The sequence below is a fragment of the Muntiacus reevesi genome, chromosome 2, assembly GCF_963930625.1.
Source record: "Muntiacus reevesi chromosome 2, mMunRee1.1, whole genome shotgun sequence".
Taxonomy (NCBI): domain Eukaryota; kingdom Metazoa; phylum Chordata; class Mammalia; order Artiodactyla; family Cervidae; genus Muntiacus; species Muntiacus reevesi.
The window spans coordinates 115,084,844-115,098,820 of record NC_089250.1 but is presented as its reverse complement, the minus strand read 5'-3'; the positions used below and the strand labels follow the sequence as shown (position 1 = coordinate 115,098,820).

Here is a 13,977-nt window from a genome sequence, read left to right as displayed (position 1 = left end):
TGGTATATAGATAGTACTAGTCAAGATGCATTGTAGAAAAGTCAACTCATTACATACTATGTATCCTGTCAAGCAACTATTGTCAAATAATTTGCTCTCAAGACCCCTTTATATTCTTTAAAAATATTGAGCATCTCAAAGAATTTTTGTTTATGTGGATTATACCTATCAACATTTGCCATTCAAAATTAAAACAGAAAATCATAATATATATTTATTTAAAATAATAACATATCAGGACTTCCTCAGTGTCCAGTGGTTAAAACTCTGTGCTTCCACTGCAGGAAGCAGGGATTCAATCCCTGGTCAGGAAGTAAGATCCCACATGCTGCAGGGCATGATCAAAAAAAGATAAAATAATAGTAAATCCATTACATAATAACATATACAACACTTTTATGAAAAATAGCTATATATTCTAAAACAAAAATATTTAATTGGGAGAGTGGCTTCATTTTCCATTTTTTCAAATCCTTTGAATGTCCAGCTTAATAGAAATCAGCTGAACTCTGTTGCAGTACATAATTTTAGTTGAAGCATATAAAAAAAAATTGACTTCACACAGACATATAATAGGAAAGAGAAGAAACCAGAAAAATCCATGCCTTTTCAGATATTATAGATAATCTTCTATTATACCACACCAAAACTAAAGTGGTAGTTTCTTAAATGTTTGTTGTGATATGAAATCTGAAACAATATCAGTAAATTTATTGTACTTTGCCCTATTAAAATTCATAGGTCATGTTCATCTCCTAGTTTTGGTCAATGTATCATGGTGACATAAGATGTAACCATTGTGAAGCTAGATGCAGAGTATAAGGGAAATTCTCTGAACAACTGAAACTCTTCTATAAGTCTAAGGTTACTTCAAAATTAAAAATTAAAATTTTTAAGCAAAATAAAACTAAAATCCATTGGTTTATGTTGCACTTTGAAAAGATCTTTCACTCATGCATGATTTAGCAACTTTTCTCACTGTTCCTTTGGAAAATACTGGTCCATTGAGCCGAGCAGATCTTCCAAATGTGGACACATTTTATTTTACAATATCATAAAATCATGTCTGTTAATATCACTTCAAACCTCAAAGAAAAGCCTCTACGTATTGGAAATCTAATAAGCTCATTGTGGCTGATATAAGTTTTCAAAAAATTCTAATTTTTGCTTGAAAGCTGGAAGTTTATCACTGCCTTAAATTTTATCAATTGTTTTCTTTGAAGTGACAGAGTCACTTTATTAATTTTCAAATATCTAAGTTTGAAAAAAGACATAGTTTGTCAGTCTTCTTTCAAATAAAAATGGCATTCCATGAAAAAAGAGGCTAGTTCAGCACATAACTCAAAAAACCACATACTGCTTTTCCTCAGGACAGCCATCATACTTCAGTATGCAGCAGAAATGGTTTATGCAGCCTTCCCGTTTGTCACACAATAAAATAATAAGGTTTACTGTTTCATCAAGGAGTGAAACCATCATCAATTTTACTGTAAGTGTATGATGATGAAAAAATACAATCATTTCACTCCTACAAGACTGGAAAGAATAAAAATGCCTGATGAAAAAGTCTGCTTGTTGGAAAGGATATGGAACAATGATAATTCTTATAAATTGCTGATGGTAGAAGGTACTGATACAATCACTTTGATGATATTTAGTAATGTTGAATATGCTACACATTACCAAGCACTTCCAAGTACACATGGGCCCAGGAAAACCTGAATAAAAAGGTTAATGGAAACACTGTCCAAAATATTAAAAATCAGAAACAACATAAATGACCAATAAAGGAAAACAGATAAATACATTTTGGCATGTTTTTATAATGCAGTACTCCATGGCAAGAAAAATAAACAGGTTTGAACAACACAGACATATCTCTTTAAAAAATGCAGAACCAATCAATTAAATTCAGACTGCATATAGTATAATGTCATTCATATAATGATTAAGCAACATACTGCTTACAAAATATATATTAAAGTACAGAAAAGATATAAGGATGATACATTTTGTATTTATAACAGGCTTGCATATGGGAAGAGTGATGAGTGAAATTTTAGAAAGATATTAAAGTGTGAAGTATACGTTAATAAAAACGAAGAAGGTAGGACTTCCCTAGTGGTCCTGTAGCGAAGACTCTGCACTCCCAGTGTAGAAGGTCAAGTCTGACCACTGTTCAGGGAACTAGATTCATGTCACATGCCGCAGCCAAGACTTGGCACAGCCAAACAAAGAATTTCTTTTTAAACAAAGAAGGCACCATGTTAACCCTCAGTAAATTGGGTCCATAAGTACATATTACACTACCTTTTTTTTTTTTTTTTTTTTTGAGAGTCCCTTGGACTGCAAGCAGATCCAACCAGTCCATCCTAAAGGAGGTCAGTCCTGGGTGTTCATTGGAAGGACTGATGCTGAAGCTGAAACTCCAATACTTTGGTCACCTGATGCGAAGTGTTGACTCGTTGGAAAAGACCCTGATGCTGGGAGGGATTGGGGACAGGAGGAGAAGGGGACGACAGAGGATGAGATGGCTGGATGGCATCACCGACTCGATGGGCATGAGTTTGAGTAAACTCCGGGAGCTGGTGATGGACAGGGAGGTGTGGCGTGCTGCGATTCATGGGGTGGCTAAGAGTCGGACACGACTGAGCGACTGAACTGAACTGAACTGAACACTACTTACTATTTTTGTCTATATGTTTAAATATTTTACAGTGAGAAATTTTTAAAGCTTTCTTTTTAAAAAAAAGATGAACTATGAATAAACTAAGTTCTCAGTCTAAGACATTAATAAATAAATAAATAAAAATAGAAAAGAATTACCAAAGAAAAAACTAATATTAGAGAATATACAGCATATATATTATAAACACAACCAAACATTTGTTCTTTGAAAAAATGTAATATGATAGGAAACCACCCAGCATGTTTAAATTAAGTTAAAACATATATATATAAACATATATATATGTTATACATATATTATACATGTTTATATATATATATGGCATTAGGAATAAAAAAGAGAGTGTTAAACAAGAACTGATTAAAAGAGAGTATCAAGGACTTCCCTGGTGGTTCAGTGAATGAGAATTCGCCTGCCAACGCAGGGGACACGGGTTTGATCCCTGACCCAGAAGGTTCCGCATGCCACGGAGCAATTAAGTCCCAGTACCACAGCGACTGAAGCCTGCACTCCCTGGAGCCTGTGCTCTGCAACAAGAGAAACCACCACATCGAGAGCCCGCCAAACACAACAAAGAGGAGCCCCCACTCTATGCAACTGGAGAAAGCTGGCGGGCGGCAACAAAGACCCAGCACAGCCAAAACTAAATCAATAAATAAAAGAGAGTATCATGTACTATTCTGTATTAATAGATTTGAAAATATAGATATAGGCATAAATCTTCATAATCTTAAATTAGACAATGGTTTCTTAGATATGACACCAAAAGCATAAACATATATATATACGATTTGGACTTCATCAAAATTTGATACTTAAAACTTTTGTGTTTCAAAGGATGCCATCAAGAAAGTGAAGGGCAGCTCAAAGAGTGGGAGTAAATATTTGCAGGTCATATATCTGATAAAGAACTTGCATCTAGAGTACACAAAAATTCTTACAACTCAATAATAAAAAGACAGTTCAGTCAAAAAATGGGCAAAGGATTTAGACATTTCTCTAAAGAAGATATACAGATGTCCAGCAGGCACAAGAAAAGATGCTCAACATCTTTACTCATCAGGAAAATACAAATCAAAACCACAATGACATAACACTTCACACCTCCCAGGATGGATTTAACCAAAAACATAAATAATAACGAGTACTGGTGAGGGTGTGGAGAAATTGTAACTCTTATCCACTGCTTGTGGAAAATTAAAATGGTGTAACTGTTTTGGAAAACAATATACCAATTCCCCAAGTTAATAAACATAAAGTTATCAAAAGATCTGGAAATCTCGCTCATAGATACACACCCAAGAGAAATGAAAACACATCCACACAAAAACTTGCACATGAATGTTTACAGAAGCATTATTCATAATAGTCAAAAGTGAGAACCCAAATATCCTTAAAGAGAGGAATGGATAAACAAAAAGTGATACATGCATATAATGGAATCTTATTCAGCCATAAAAAGAATGACATATGGATATATGCTACATTGTGGATGAACCTTGAAAACATTATGCTAAGTGCAAGAAGTCAGTCACAAAAGTCCACATATTATATTATTCCATCTATATGAAAGTCCAGAGTAGAGAAATCCAGAGACCTAAAGAAGACCGCATGCTAAGTCGCTTCAGTCGTGTCCGACTCTTTGCAACCCTATAGACTGGAGCCCACCAGGCTCCTCTGTCCATGAGATTCTCCAGGCAAGAATATTGGAGTGGGTTGCCATGCCCTCCTCCAGGGGATCTTCCTGACCCAGGGATTAGACCTGTGTCTCTTATGTCTCCTGCACTGGCAGCCAAGTTCTTTACCACTAGCACCACCTAGGAAGCCCCTAAAGAATATTAGTGGTAAAAAATAAATAAATAAATAAATAAAAGAATATTAGTGGTTACTAAAGGCTGGAGCAGGGAGAGAGGGGCCTGAAGGGTACTAGTTAAAGTCTATGAGTTTTCTTGAGGGATGAAAATATTCTAAAATTGATTGTGGTGATGGTTGCACATCTCTGTGAATATACTAAAAACCATTTAGTTGTACACATTAAATGGGTGACTTGTATACACTTTAAACAGGTGACTTGTATGGCTTATGAATTATGTCTCAATAAAGCTGTTCTGGACAACAACAACAAGAAAAACTCTCCTGGCAATTATTTGATACAGTAATTTAAAAAATTAGCTAAGGTATAGAAGTCTAAAAAAGATATGGACAAACTTAACCTAACCGACATCTATAGAACAGTCCACACTATAATGGAACACTTTCTTTCAAGTGCACACAGAACACTCACCTGGATAGACTACATTCTCGGCCACTATAAAAGAAACAACAAGTTTTAAACGTTTGAAATCATTGATGGAATGTATAGGAAACCCAACCATGGTGGCCAGATAATAAGCATATCCATGAGATAATAAGATAAAAATAAATGCTCCCTGAGGCCCCAAATCATGTCATTTTGAAAGGACAGGTGGGGAAACAGGTATGGAAATGCACCTGAAGAATTTAAACCCCAAAGCTAAATGCAAAATCTGGTTTCAAATGAGAGAATCCTAGGAAGCTTTGCTAATTTTTAATGTGAGAAAACCTGGAAAGCAGTGATGTTACTAGCCTCTCCGAGAGATAACAGAGGGGCCAGCGGCTGCCTGCAACCTGCTACTTCAGCATGACTCCACTAAGGAGAGCTGAGACCTGGCGTCAGGTTACAAGGAGTTATGAGATAACCAGGTGGTGGCCTTTCTCAGAAACTGCCCCTGCTGACCTCCAGGTGGAAGAGGAAGTAATGAAGTGGACAGGGAAGAAGGGAGGTGGCAGGCATGCACACCCCTCAAGCAAGGGGAGAAAATACAACCCCAGCAGCTCAGCCTGGCATGCCCAGCTGAGGTCCTGCAACAGGCAGGAGAAGGGCTTCTCTCCAGCCAGAGTTGAGCAAAACTCCATCTGCTTAATCAGTCCATGGGCTCCAGGAAACCAACTTACAGTTATTAGGGAGGAAAGAGGGGGTGGGGTGAACTGGGAGACTGGAATTGACATATACACATTACTATATATAAAATGGATAACTATTAAGGATCTATTGTATAGCACAGGGAGCTCTACTCAACACTCTGTAATGCCCTGTATGGGAAAAGAATCTTTTAAAAAAGTGGATATATGTGTATACGTAACTGGTTCACTTTGCTGTACCCCTGAAATTAACACAGCACTGTAAATCATCTACACTCAAAAAAATTTTTTTTAACTAGAGAAAAAAATATACAGCCCATGGGCTCTTGGCAGCATCCAGGAAAATGGTGAGGGGTAGGCGGGCAGGAGAATCCCATCCCCATGGACCAAGTTCTTCGGGAACTTGCAGAAACTCTCTCCCTCTTTATATGTCCCTCCTTAGCCTTGTAGGAGGAGCCCCATCAACATTATTACTATCAAACTTCTTTAACTTTTGCCAGTATTATTGTTTTAATTGGTAATGACATACTTTATTAGTGAGGCTGAAAACCTTTCCGCACGGTCACTGTGGATTTGAAATTTCACTCTTGTGAGTGACTTGTTCATATCTTTCTTCCATTTTTCTACTATTTTTCTTTTGCTGATTGGGGAAGTTTCTTTCATCTCTGGATACAATTCCTTTGCCTGTTACAAATATTTTCCTCTCATTTCTCTCTCCTGTTTTGTTTTCTTTTTAAACTAGTTTGGTATCTCTTATAAAGATTTTTAAAATTTAGTCATATTTATCTTTATTTTCCTTATTTTTCTTGTTGTGTCTTATTTTAAGAAAGCCTTCACTCTCCCCAGTATGCTCTCATATTTTCCTTGATTACTTCTAGAGTTTTGTTTTTGCTTTTTCTGCATTGGTCTTTAGTCACCTGGAATATGTCATTTCACCATAAGAGTAGCTGTGAGAAAGAGGAAGATGCTGTGCACTGAAGTGTGGGGAACTGAAGCCCCAACGAGCCTGGACCCAGATTCTAACTCCACCGCAGCTCAAACGGAGATGATAACCTATTTTGTTAATTTGACAACATACATCTTAAAGTCTCTGAAATCAGGATGTGTCTTACAAACAATGGTGTATCACGGTTTCATTTACAGCTTTCTTGTTACTGCTACTGCTAAGTCACTTCAGTCGTGTGCGACTCTGTGCGATCCCATCCCTGGGATTCTCCAGGCAAGAACACTGGAGTGGGTTGCTATTTCCTTCTCCAATGCATAAAAGTGAAAAGTGAAAGGGAAGTCACTCAGTCGTGTCCGACTCTTTGCGACTCCATGGACTGCAGCCTACCAGGCTCCTCCGTCCATGGGATTTTCCAGGCAAGAGTACTGGAGTGGAGTGCCATTGCCTTCTCCGACAGCTTTCTTAGTAGTATATAAAAATAGTGTGTCTTTCAAGCTCCAGCATCTTAGATTTTATGAATCTAAGGTGGGCATGCTGATTTTCTTCAACTCCCTTTTTAGATTTCTCTGTTAGAGTCAACAGTTTTTCAGTAGATCCACTTAGAGGGCAATGAGTTTGTAGGAACATTGGGGAATAAGGGGCTTGGAAGCCCTGGATTTGGGGGCTGTAACTCTTTGACTGCCCATCTCAGATTTCATGAAACACAAAGGACCCAATCTCAGGTCCCTAAGGCAGTGAGATAAACAGGCACTTCCGGGGCCCAGGACAGGTGAGACATTCCACCTGGGTGAGTTCTCCTTCATTCCAGAGAAAGCAGCTACTCTGAGGCCTCATTCTTCCTGCAACCCTGGCCCTTGCTCCTTAGCCTCCAGAACCTGAGCCTCCATTCCAGGAGCCCCTCAGGCCCCCTTCTCCAAAACCTTCAGTGGGACAAGGGCATACCTTCAGTTGTCTGCCAGATCCAGGACGCTCAGAGCTGACAGTTAAGGGCTCCATCTAAAGCTGATCTCTGTCCACATTCAACAAGACTGCACCCTCACCCCTGGGGACACCCACACCTGTGGGGGCACCAGAAGCGATTAAGGCGGGTGCCCCCACATCTTCTCGCAGCAGCTTCTGCCTGGCTCCTCCCACTGCCCACCTGGTGAGCCTGTGGTTTTGTAGCTTCTACAAATGCTGGAGACAGGGAGCCGAGGGCTCTGGCAGAGCTGCCTCGGTCGGAATCCTGGCGCTGGGCTCAGGGAAGGCCAGGAGGACAGGGAGTGGGCCGGGGGCTGCACAGGCCCCCGGCCAGGACCAGTGTGAGATCTTTGCACACTTCAGCCTCACAGCCACCCAGAAAGCCCCTGCCTCATCCCAGATGAAGGGAAGCAGAGTCAAAGAATTACAGCCCCCAAATCCAGGGCTTCCATGCCCTTGATTCCCCAATATTCCTACATATTCACTGTCCTCTAAGTGGAGCTACAGGAAAACTGTTGGCACTAATAGAGAAATTTTAAAAGGGAATTGAAGAAAATCAGCACGCCCACCACAATATGACAGCAAGAACAGGGATGGGGCAGGAGACAGCTTCAAACACGGATTCCCTTGATGTTTAATAATTTCTGTGTGATGTGCTGAGAATCCAGACAGTGAGGGCTGTGCTGCTGGGGTGGCCAAATCATTTGTACAAGGGGGCAGAGAGGGGATAAAATATTTATCACTTTCCCCTCAGAGGAAAAATTGTGGGGAACTAACAGTACAAAGTGGAGTTAGTGTCCAAGTAATTATTGTTATTACGACTTGATTATAAAACCACTATTGGCATAAAAAATAAGTCTTGAAAGATAACTAAACAAAATCAATCTAAAATTCTTGATTATACCAACAAAACCATGGAGAGGGATATTAAAGTATCTTTGTTTCTCATCTTCAGTCTATAATGTTTCATTCCTGATAAAGATAAAATGGGTTCAAGTATATGTTTTTAAAACTTTAAATGAATATACACTACTTAATATACACTTTTCAATTGACTCCCTTTAAAAAAATGATAGTATCAAAAGGAGGGGGGCAAGAAAAGATACAAGGAAATGAACACTAGGCAGATGCAAAGGAAAAAAGCAGAGTCAGTCAACCTAAAATCTAAGTCAAAATCCTAAAAAAAGAAATGAGAAGGAAGAACTTACCCAGCGTTCAGTGGATAAGACCCCGCCTTCCAATGCAAGAGGTGTGGGTTTGATCCCTGGGGATCTTCCCAACCCTGGGATCAAGCTCATGTCTCCTGCATGGCAGGTAGATTCTTTATCACGGAGTCACCTGGGAATCCCATAGCTCACAGCCTTCTACTCAAAAGAGAAATCCTTTAATACCTGTCTCCTCAACCAAGCCCTTTGACACAGCACGCACACCAGGGTCTCAGCAGCTCCCCGCCCACAGCCGGCCCCAACCATAATCCTCAGTTCCTTGTTCCACTTGCTAGAACGGACACAACGCAGCCACAGCCATGTTGACACTGCACGTGCAGGCTGATGGAAGAGACAGACCATAAACAAGCACACAGACATGAGAGAAAAGAAGACGATAATAACAAAGGCAAATCCAGAGACAGAAAGCAGATCAGTGCTTGCCAGGGGCTGTGGGGGAGGGCGGGGGGGGGAAGGATGGGACATGACCAAGTAATGGATATGGGCTTTCTTTCTGGGGTGATGTATATGACATGAATGGTGGTTGCACAACATTCTAAAAGTACTGAATGTCACGGAATTGCACACTTTAAAATGGTTAAAATAGTAACTTTTATGTTGTGTATATTTTACCACCAAAAAAAAAAAAAATGTTACTTTCAGATGAGGTAAGTGCTTTGAGGGAAGTCAGGCTGGATGTTATAAGAAAGACAAGGGTGGGATCCTTGAGAGCAGGGAATCAGTGAAGAGCTCAACATTTAACTGAGAAATGAATGAAGGGGAGAACCCAGGCTCATGAGGATTTGGGAAAAGAGTATTCCATGCAGAGAGAAAAAAAGGGGTGGAAACTGAGTTGGAGAATGGGCAGAGGCCCTCAAAAAGCATTTGTGTTCCTCTGAGTGCAATAGAAGCCACTGGGGCAGCGAGATCCCTGAGTTAAATGTGTTAAAAGGGTACTTTGGCTTCTCTGCAGAGAAAGGTCATAGGGCATGAGCCTGAGGCAGGGGGACAACTGAGAAGACGGATGCATTGGGAATGTCTGCAGGCTAGTACAGGTTCCCACCCCCGGAAAGGGAACAGACTGAGGCTAGGAGGGTCCAGGCCCAGCAGGGGAGGTTGCCATGGTTACTGGAAGGTTCCCAGGAAACAGAGACAAGGTGGATGCCCAGGGAGAAAGACCATATCCCACAGCTTTCATTAGAGCATGGACCAGGCCTACCTGGCCACCAAGTCCAGGGCAGACGTGCAGTGGGAATGGCTGAGAGCTGAGACGGGATGCTGGATCGGGTGTCTCCTTCCAGCCCCAGGTCAGAGCTGCTTGTGGGAGTGGCAAAGGATGGGAGGACAGAAAGAGGTGGGCCTAGCAGGTGGGAGCTGCCTCTAGACCCTTGGGGAACGGAAGCCGTGGGGGCTGGACAGCCGGACTTACAGTCTTCCATAGGCTGAACCGAGGGGCAGGCACAAGGCTGGCTGGGTGGGTGAGCATAAGGCACCTCCATGAAGCTGCAGGTTTGGCTTGCAGTGTGGCCAATGTCAGCCACATTAAAGGAGAGAGCAGGAAGGAGAGTGGGGGAAGAGATCTGGACCCCAGGAAGAGTATGTCCAGACAGATAAGAAGATGGTCATGGAGAAACCAATTTAACACTGAGAGAGACTGCCAATCGTGGCCAGAACCAGCAAGACCAAGTGGAGAGCCTGCCTGGGTCACCGCTGCAGTAGGAACATGTGTCCTGAGTCCTGTGTCCCAGATGACACACAGTCCCAGCCCCAAGAAACCCCAGAAAGGGCCAGGAGGTTGTGAAGGCTGTAAGAACCCACATCACATGTGAAGAGCTGCAGAGTCACCATCATGCTTGATGGCGGTGGCTTAAATCTAGCAGAATGTAATGTGATAACACACCTTCCCAGAGTCTCAACAAACAACACAAATTTCCATCAGACATCAAGTTTTGCCAGAAACATGACAAACAAGCACATACGATGGGAAATGTGAAAACAACAGAGGCTGAGGGTCTCTTCTACAACAGGGCAGAACACAAGAAGCGTCTCAGCAAAGTACAAAATAAAACCAAAAAGACACACCTACATGATCAGGGGAGTGAGATGCACCCAGCCATGACCATCCTCTTTCAGCCCAGCTCACTTCTGTGGACCCTCCCAGGACCAGAACCACCACCGAGTTTCTGTAACCGGAATAATCCATATCACCAGTGTTTATCCCTACCCTCTGCAGGCAAAACCGGAAAGCAGAGACATTCTCAGTGTCAGGATGCACCTTGCCCTGCCTGAGTCCTAGGGACAGCGAGATCAGGCCTGCTAGGAGCTGAGAAGTGTCCTCAGAAGAAAGAGGGTGGGATGGAGTTCTCCAGGGACAAATGGGACTTAGGAGATCAATGGGCAGGAGGAGGTGCAAGGTCATTCCAGGCTGACAGAAATTAAGTTGTCCTCAGGGATCCCAAAAGGCTGGCACACACAACAGGACGCAGCAGGTGCTTCCTTCAGGACAGATTGGAGGGAGGGAGGCACAAGCTGGGAAGGAAGTGTCTGTGAAAGGAAGGAAGAGAAAAGATCCAGCTGATAGAGCCTGTGCCTGCACACCCTGCCCTGAGCCACCCCATGGCTGTTTCTTTCCCAAGTCTCACTCCAGACACTCCCGTTGGCATGCTCTCTTGGGTCTGATCTGTTTACCCATGGATTCAAGAGCTGAAGCTCTGTCCAGTTCACCAAGATCAGAGCTTAGTGATGCTGGCTAAAGGTATGAATGAATGAACAAATGAATACACGCCCAGATCATCCATTGAATTGAAGCACTGAGTTCAGAAGTGAATGAATAGAAAAACATCAGTCACTGGACCAAGGTCAAAGTCACAGGATATTCATCCTGACTGCATTCTTAGCAGTTAGGTGACTTTGGAGGATTGGGCTGTGGTTTCCTCATCTGAGACTGGGTCACAGGGTTATGGGGGCATTCAGCGAGGGCAAGCACATGGTAAATATTAAAGATCTCAGACAAGGTGGGGTGGTTGTTGCAACCCTTTACCAATATTCCAGGATGAGAAGCAGGCAATGTGCACCCAGACCCATACTAAGAAGCTCTTCATCCTCTGGGGCTGAGCCTGCCCCCAGGGCTTCCCCGAGGTCTTCCCAGAAAGCTCTGGGACTGAAGAAAAGAGCTGAGATCTGAGCAGGATCCTGACCTGGAATACACACACTCCTCCTCGTCTCCATTCTTTATAAATCAGAAAATTAATTATCTGGAAAAGAGTCTTCTGCACCAGAAACCCAAATGAGCTTAATGTATAATTTATGCATGAAAATGTAGATGTCAACGTGTGACAAATCATAGTAAAAATATTTTTGTAGTTAAAGCTTTAGGCATCTGTCTTCCTCCCAGAAGAGTCACGGCATCAATGACATGTGACCCCAGGGCTCTGGGCGGGGTGGTGGCAGGAAGGTGGCCTGTCTTTTTCACCAGCAGTGATGAAACTGCCAGTGCAGTCCCAGCCTTGGCACCAGCCACAGGCAGCCAAGTCATAGCTCTGCCTCCCTGGGGTCCTACTCTGCCTTGCTCAAAATGGGGATTTCACACTCTGTGACAGCTCTGTGTTAGACCCAAGGGTGGAAGATGGAATGGAGAATGATCTCACTCCCGGAGCTTTGAGTCCCCTGGGAAAGCCAGGCAAGCAGAGGATCAAAGACACTGACAGTGTGGCAAGTGCTAGGGCAGGGATGGGTCCAAGCAGTCACCAAGGAGCAAGTACCTCTCTGTGCCAGGAGCATCCCCGAGAGATTGCAAGAGGCAGGGGCCAGAACTAAAGGAGGGTAAAGGCAGGAGAACATTCCCCATGAGAAGAATCATGCGTGTAAAGAGAGAGGCTAGAGCAAGATGGCCAGATGGGTGCAGGTGTGGCCTGCAGCACATAGCAGGGGCTAATGGTGAGCCAGGAGTGAAGAGAGGGAGCCAGGTCACCCAGCGGCCTGTATGTCTACCGAGAAGCAGAACCTTGTCCCAGACTGAAAACTTACAAACTGATCAAGGCTACACCTCACTCTGGCCAACAGTATAGAGGCTAAGAGGAGGGCTGTTGTGGGCAGCCAGTGAGAAAGAAGACGAACGGGTTTTGTGAATGGCAAAGTGCAGGATCCACATACAGTGCCCTCCCCAGCAGGGTCTCGAGTCCTGCACAACTCAGCAGCCCGCCTGCTCCAGATGAGCCCTCGCTCACAGGTGCCCCAGTCCACAGCCTTGACTGGCACGTCACTGCATGGTAACTACCTGAAATGTGGACTGAACGCTTGCTTCTCATCTGCAGTTGCTGCTACCTTTGGGGCTGGTCCCTCTTAATGCAGGTCCAGAGGCCCAGGGTTTCTCTAGCACAACCCGAAGCATCCTCTCACACAAGGACAGGGAGAGGAGGGGCACGGGGCACGGAGCTGGGACCAGGGAGCTGCACTCGCAAGGGAGGGAGGGATGGTGTGTCTTTGTTGCACCCTGCCCTCTCTCCATGCCATCAGGGTCCCCCCGCAGTCCCCTGTGCAGACTTGGAGCCCTGCATAAAAGAGAGACGCCCAGGCTAATGGGATAGGATGCTCAGAGAGCAAGGGTTTCAAGCCCCTGGCCCTCATCCCATCAATACATATTTTAAAGAACACAGCCTCATATTACCAACTTTTCCATCTTCCAGGAGGCCAGGACCCAGGCCTTTGGTTACTCCCAGCCACCTACCTCGCTTGACCTTGGGGGGCCTGAGGCCCTCGACCTGGGCCAGGGCCTCCCAAGCCTCACGCTCCCTCCAGCGTCTCAGCTGCTCCTCACGCATTTTGTAGAATAGGATGTGCTTCTGCACATCGCTGAGCTCAGCGAGGAGCTCAGGGTCGATGTACATGTCATGCAGAATCTGCTGAAGCATGGCGCCACCCAGGATGCGCACTCCAGCAGGACACCCCAGGCGACTCCTCACCCCGGGCTCCTCACGCCACAGCCACTCCCAGAGCCCCTCCTCCAAACAGCATTGTCACTCTGCCACAGCTCCCAGCCAATGACGAACTCATCTCCTCTGCTCAGGACAACAAGAGGAAGCAGGCAGCTGGAAGGAAAGAGGCAGCCAAGACCTGCAATGGAGATCCAGCACCTGGAGCAGTCTAGTCCTTCTGTTGGGTCCCCAGGAGGCTGGGCCGTGGCCTCCCCTGGGCTCTCAGATGATGGAAGAGTCGAAGCCTCCAGCTCTGCGGGCAAT

The 13,977-nt window shown here is 43.9% G+C and overlaps 1 protein-coding gene across 2 annotated transcripts in view; it reads right to left on the bottom strand.

Annotated features, from left to right (window-relative positions):
• Positions 1–13,650, bottom strand: part of SH2D4B (SH2 domain containing 4B) — a 77,623-nt gene extending 63,973 nt beyond the window's left edge. For both annotated transcript variants that reach the window (XM_065919905.1, XM_065919906.1), the window contains exon 1: positions 13,453–13,650. In XM_065919905.1, coding sequence (XP_065775977.1) covers positions 13,453–13,650 — 198 coding nt within the window. The remainder of the gene's footprint in view (positions 1–13,452) is intronic.
• Between the last annotated feature and the right edge of the window lie 327 nt (positions 13,651–13,977).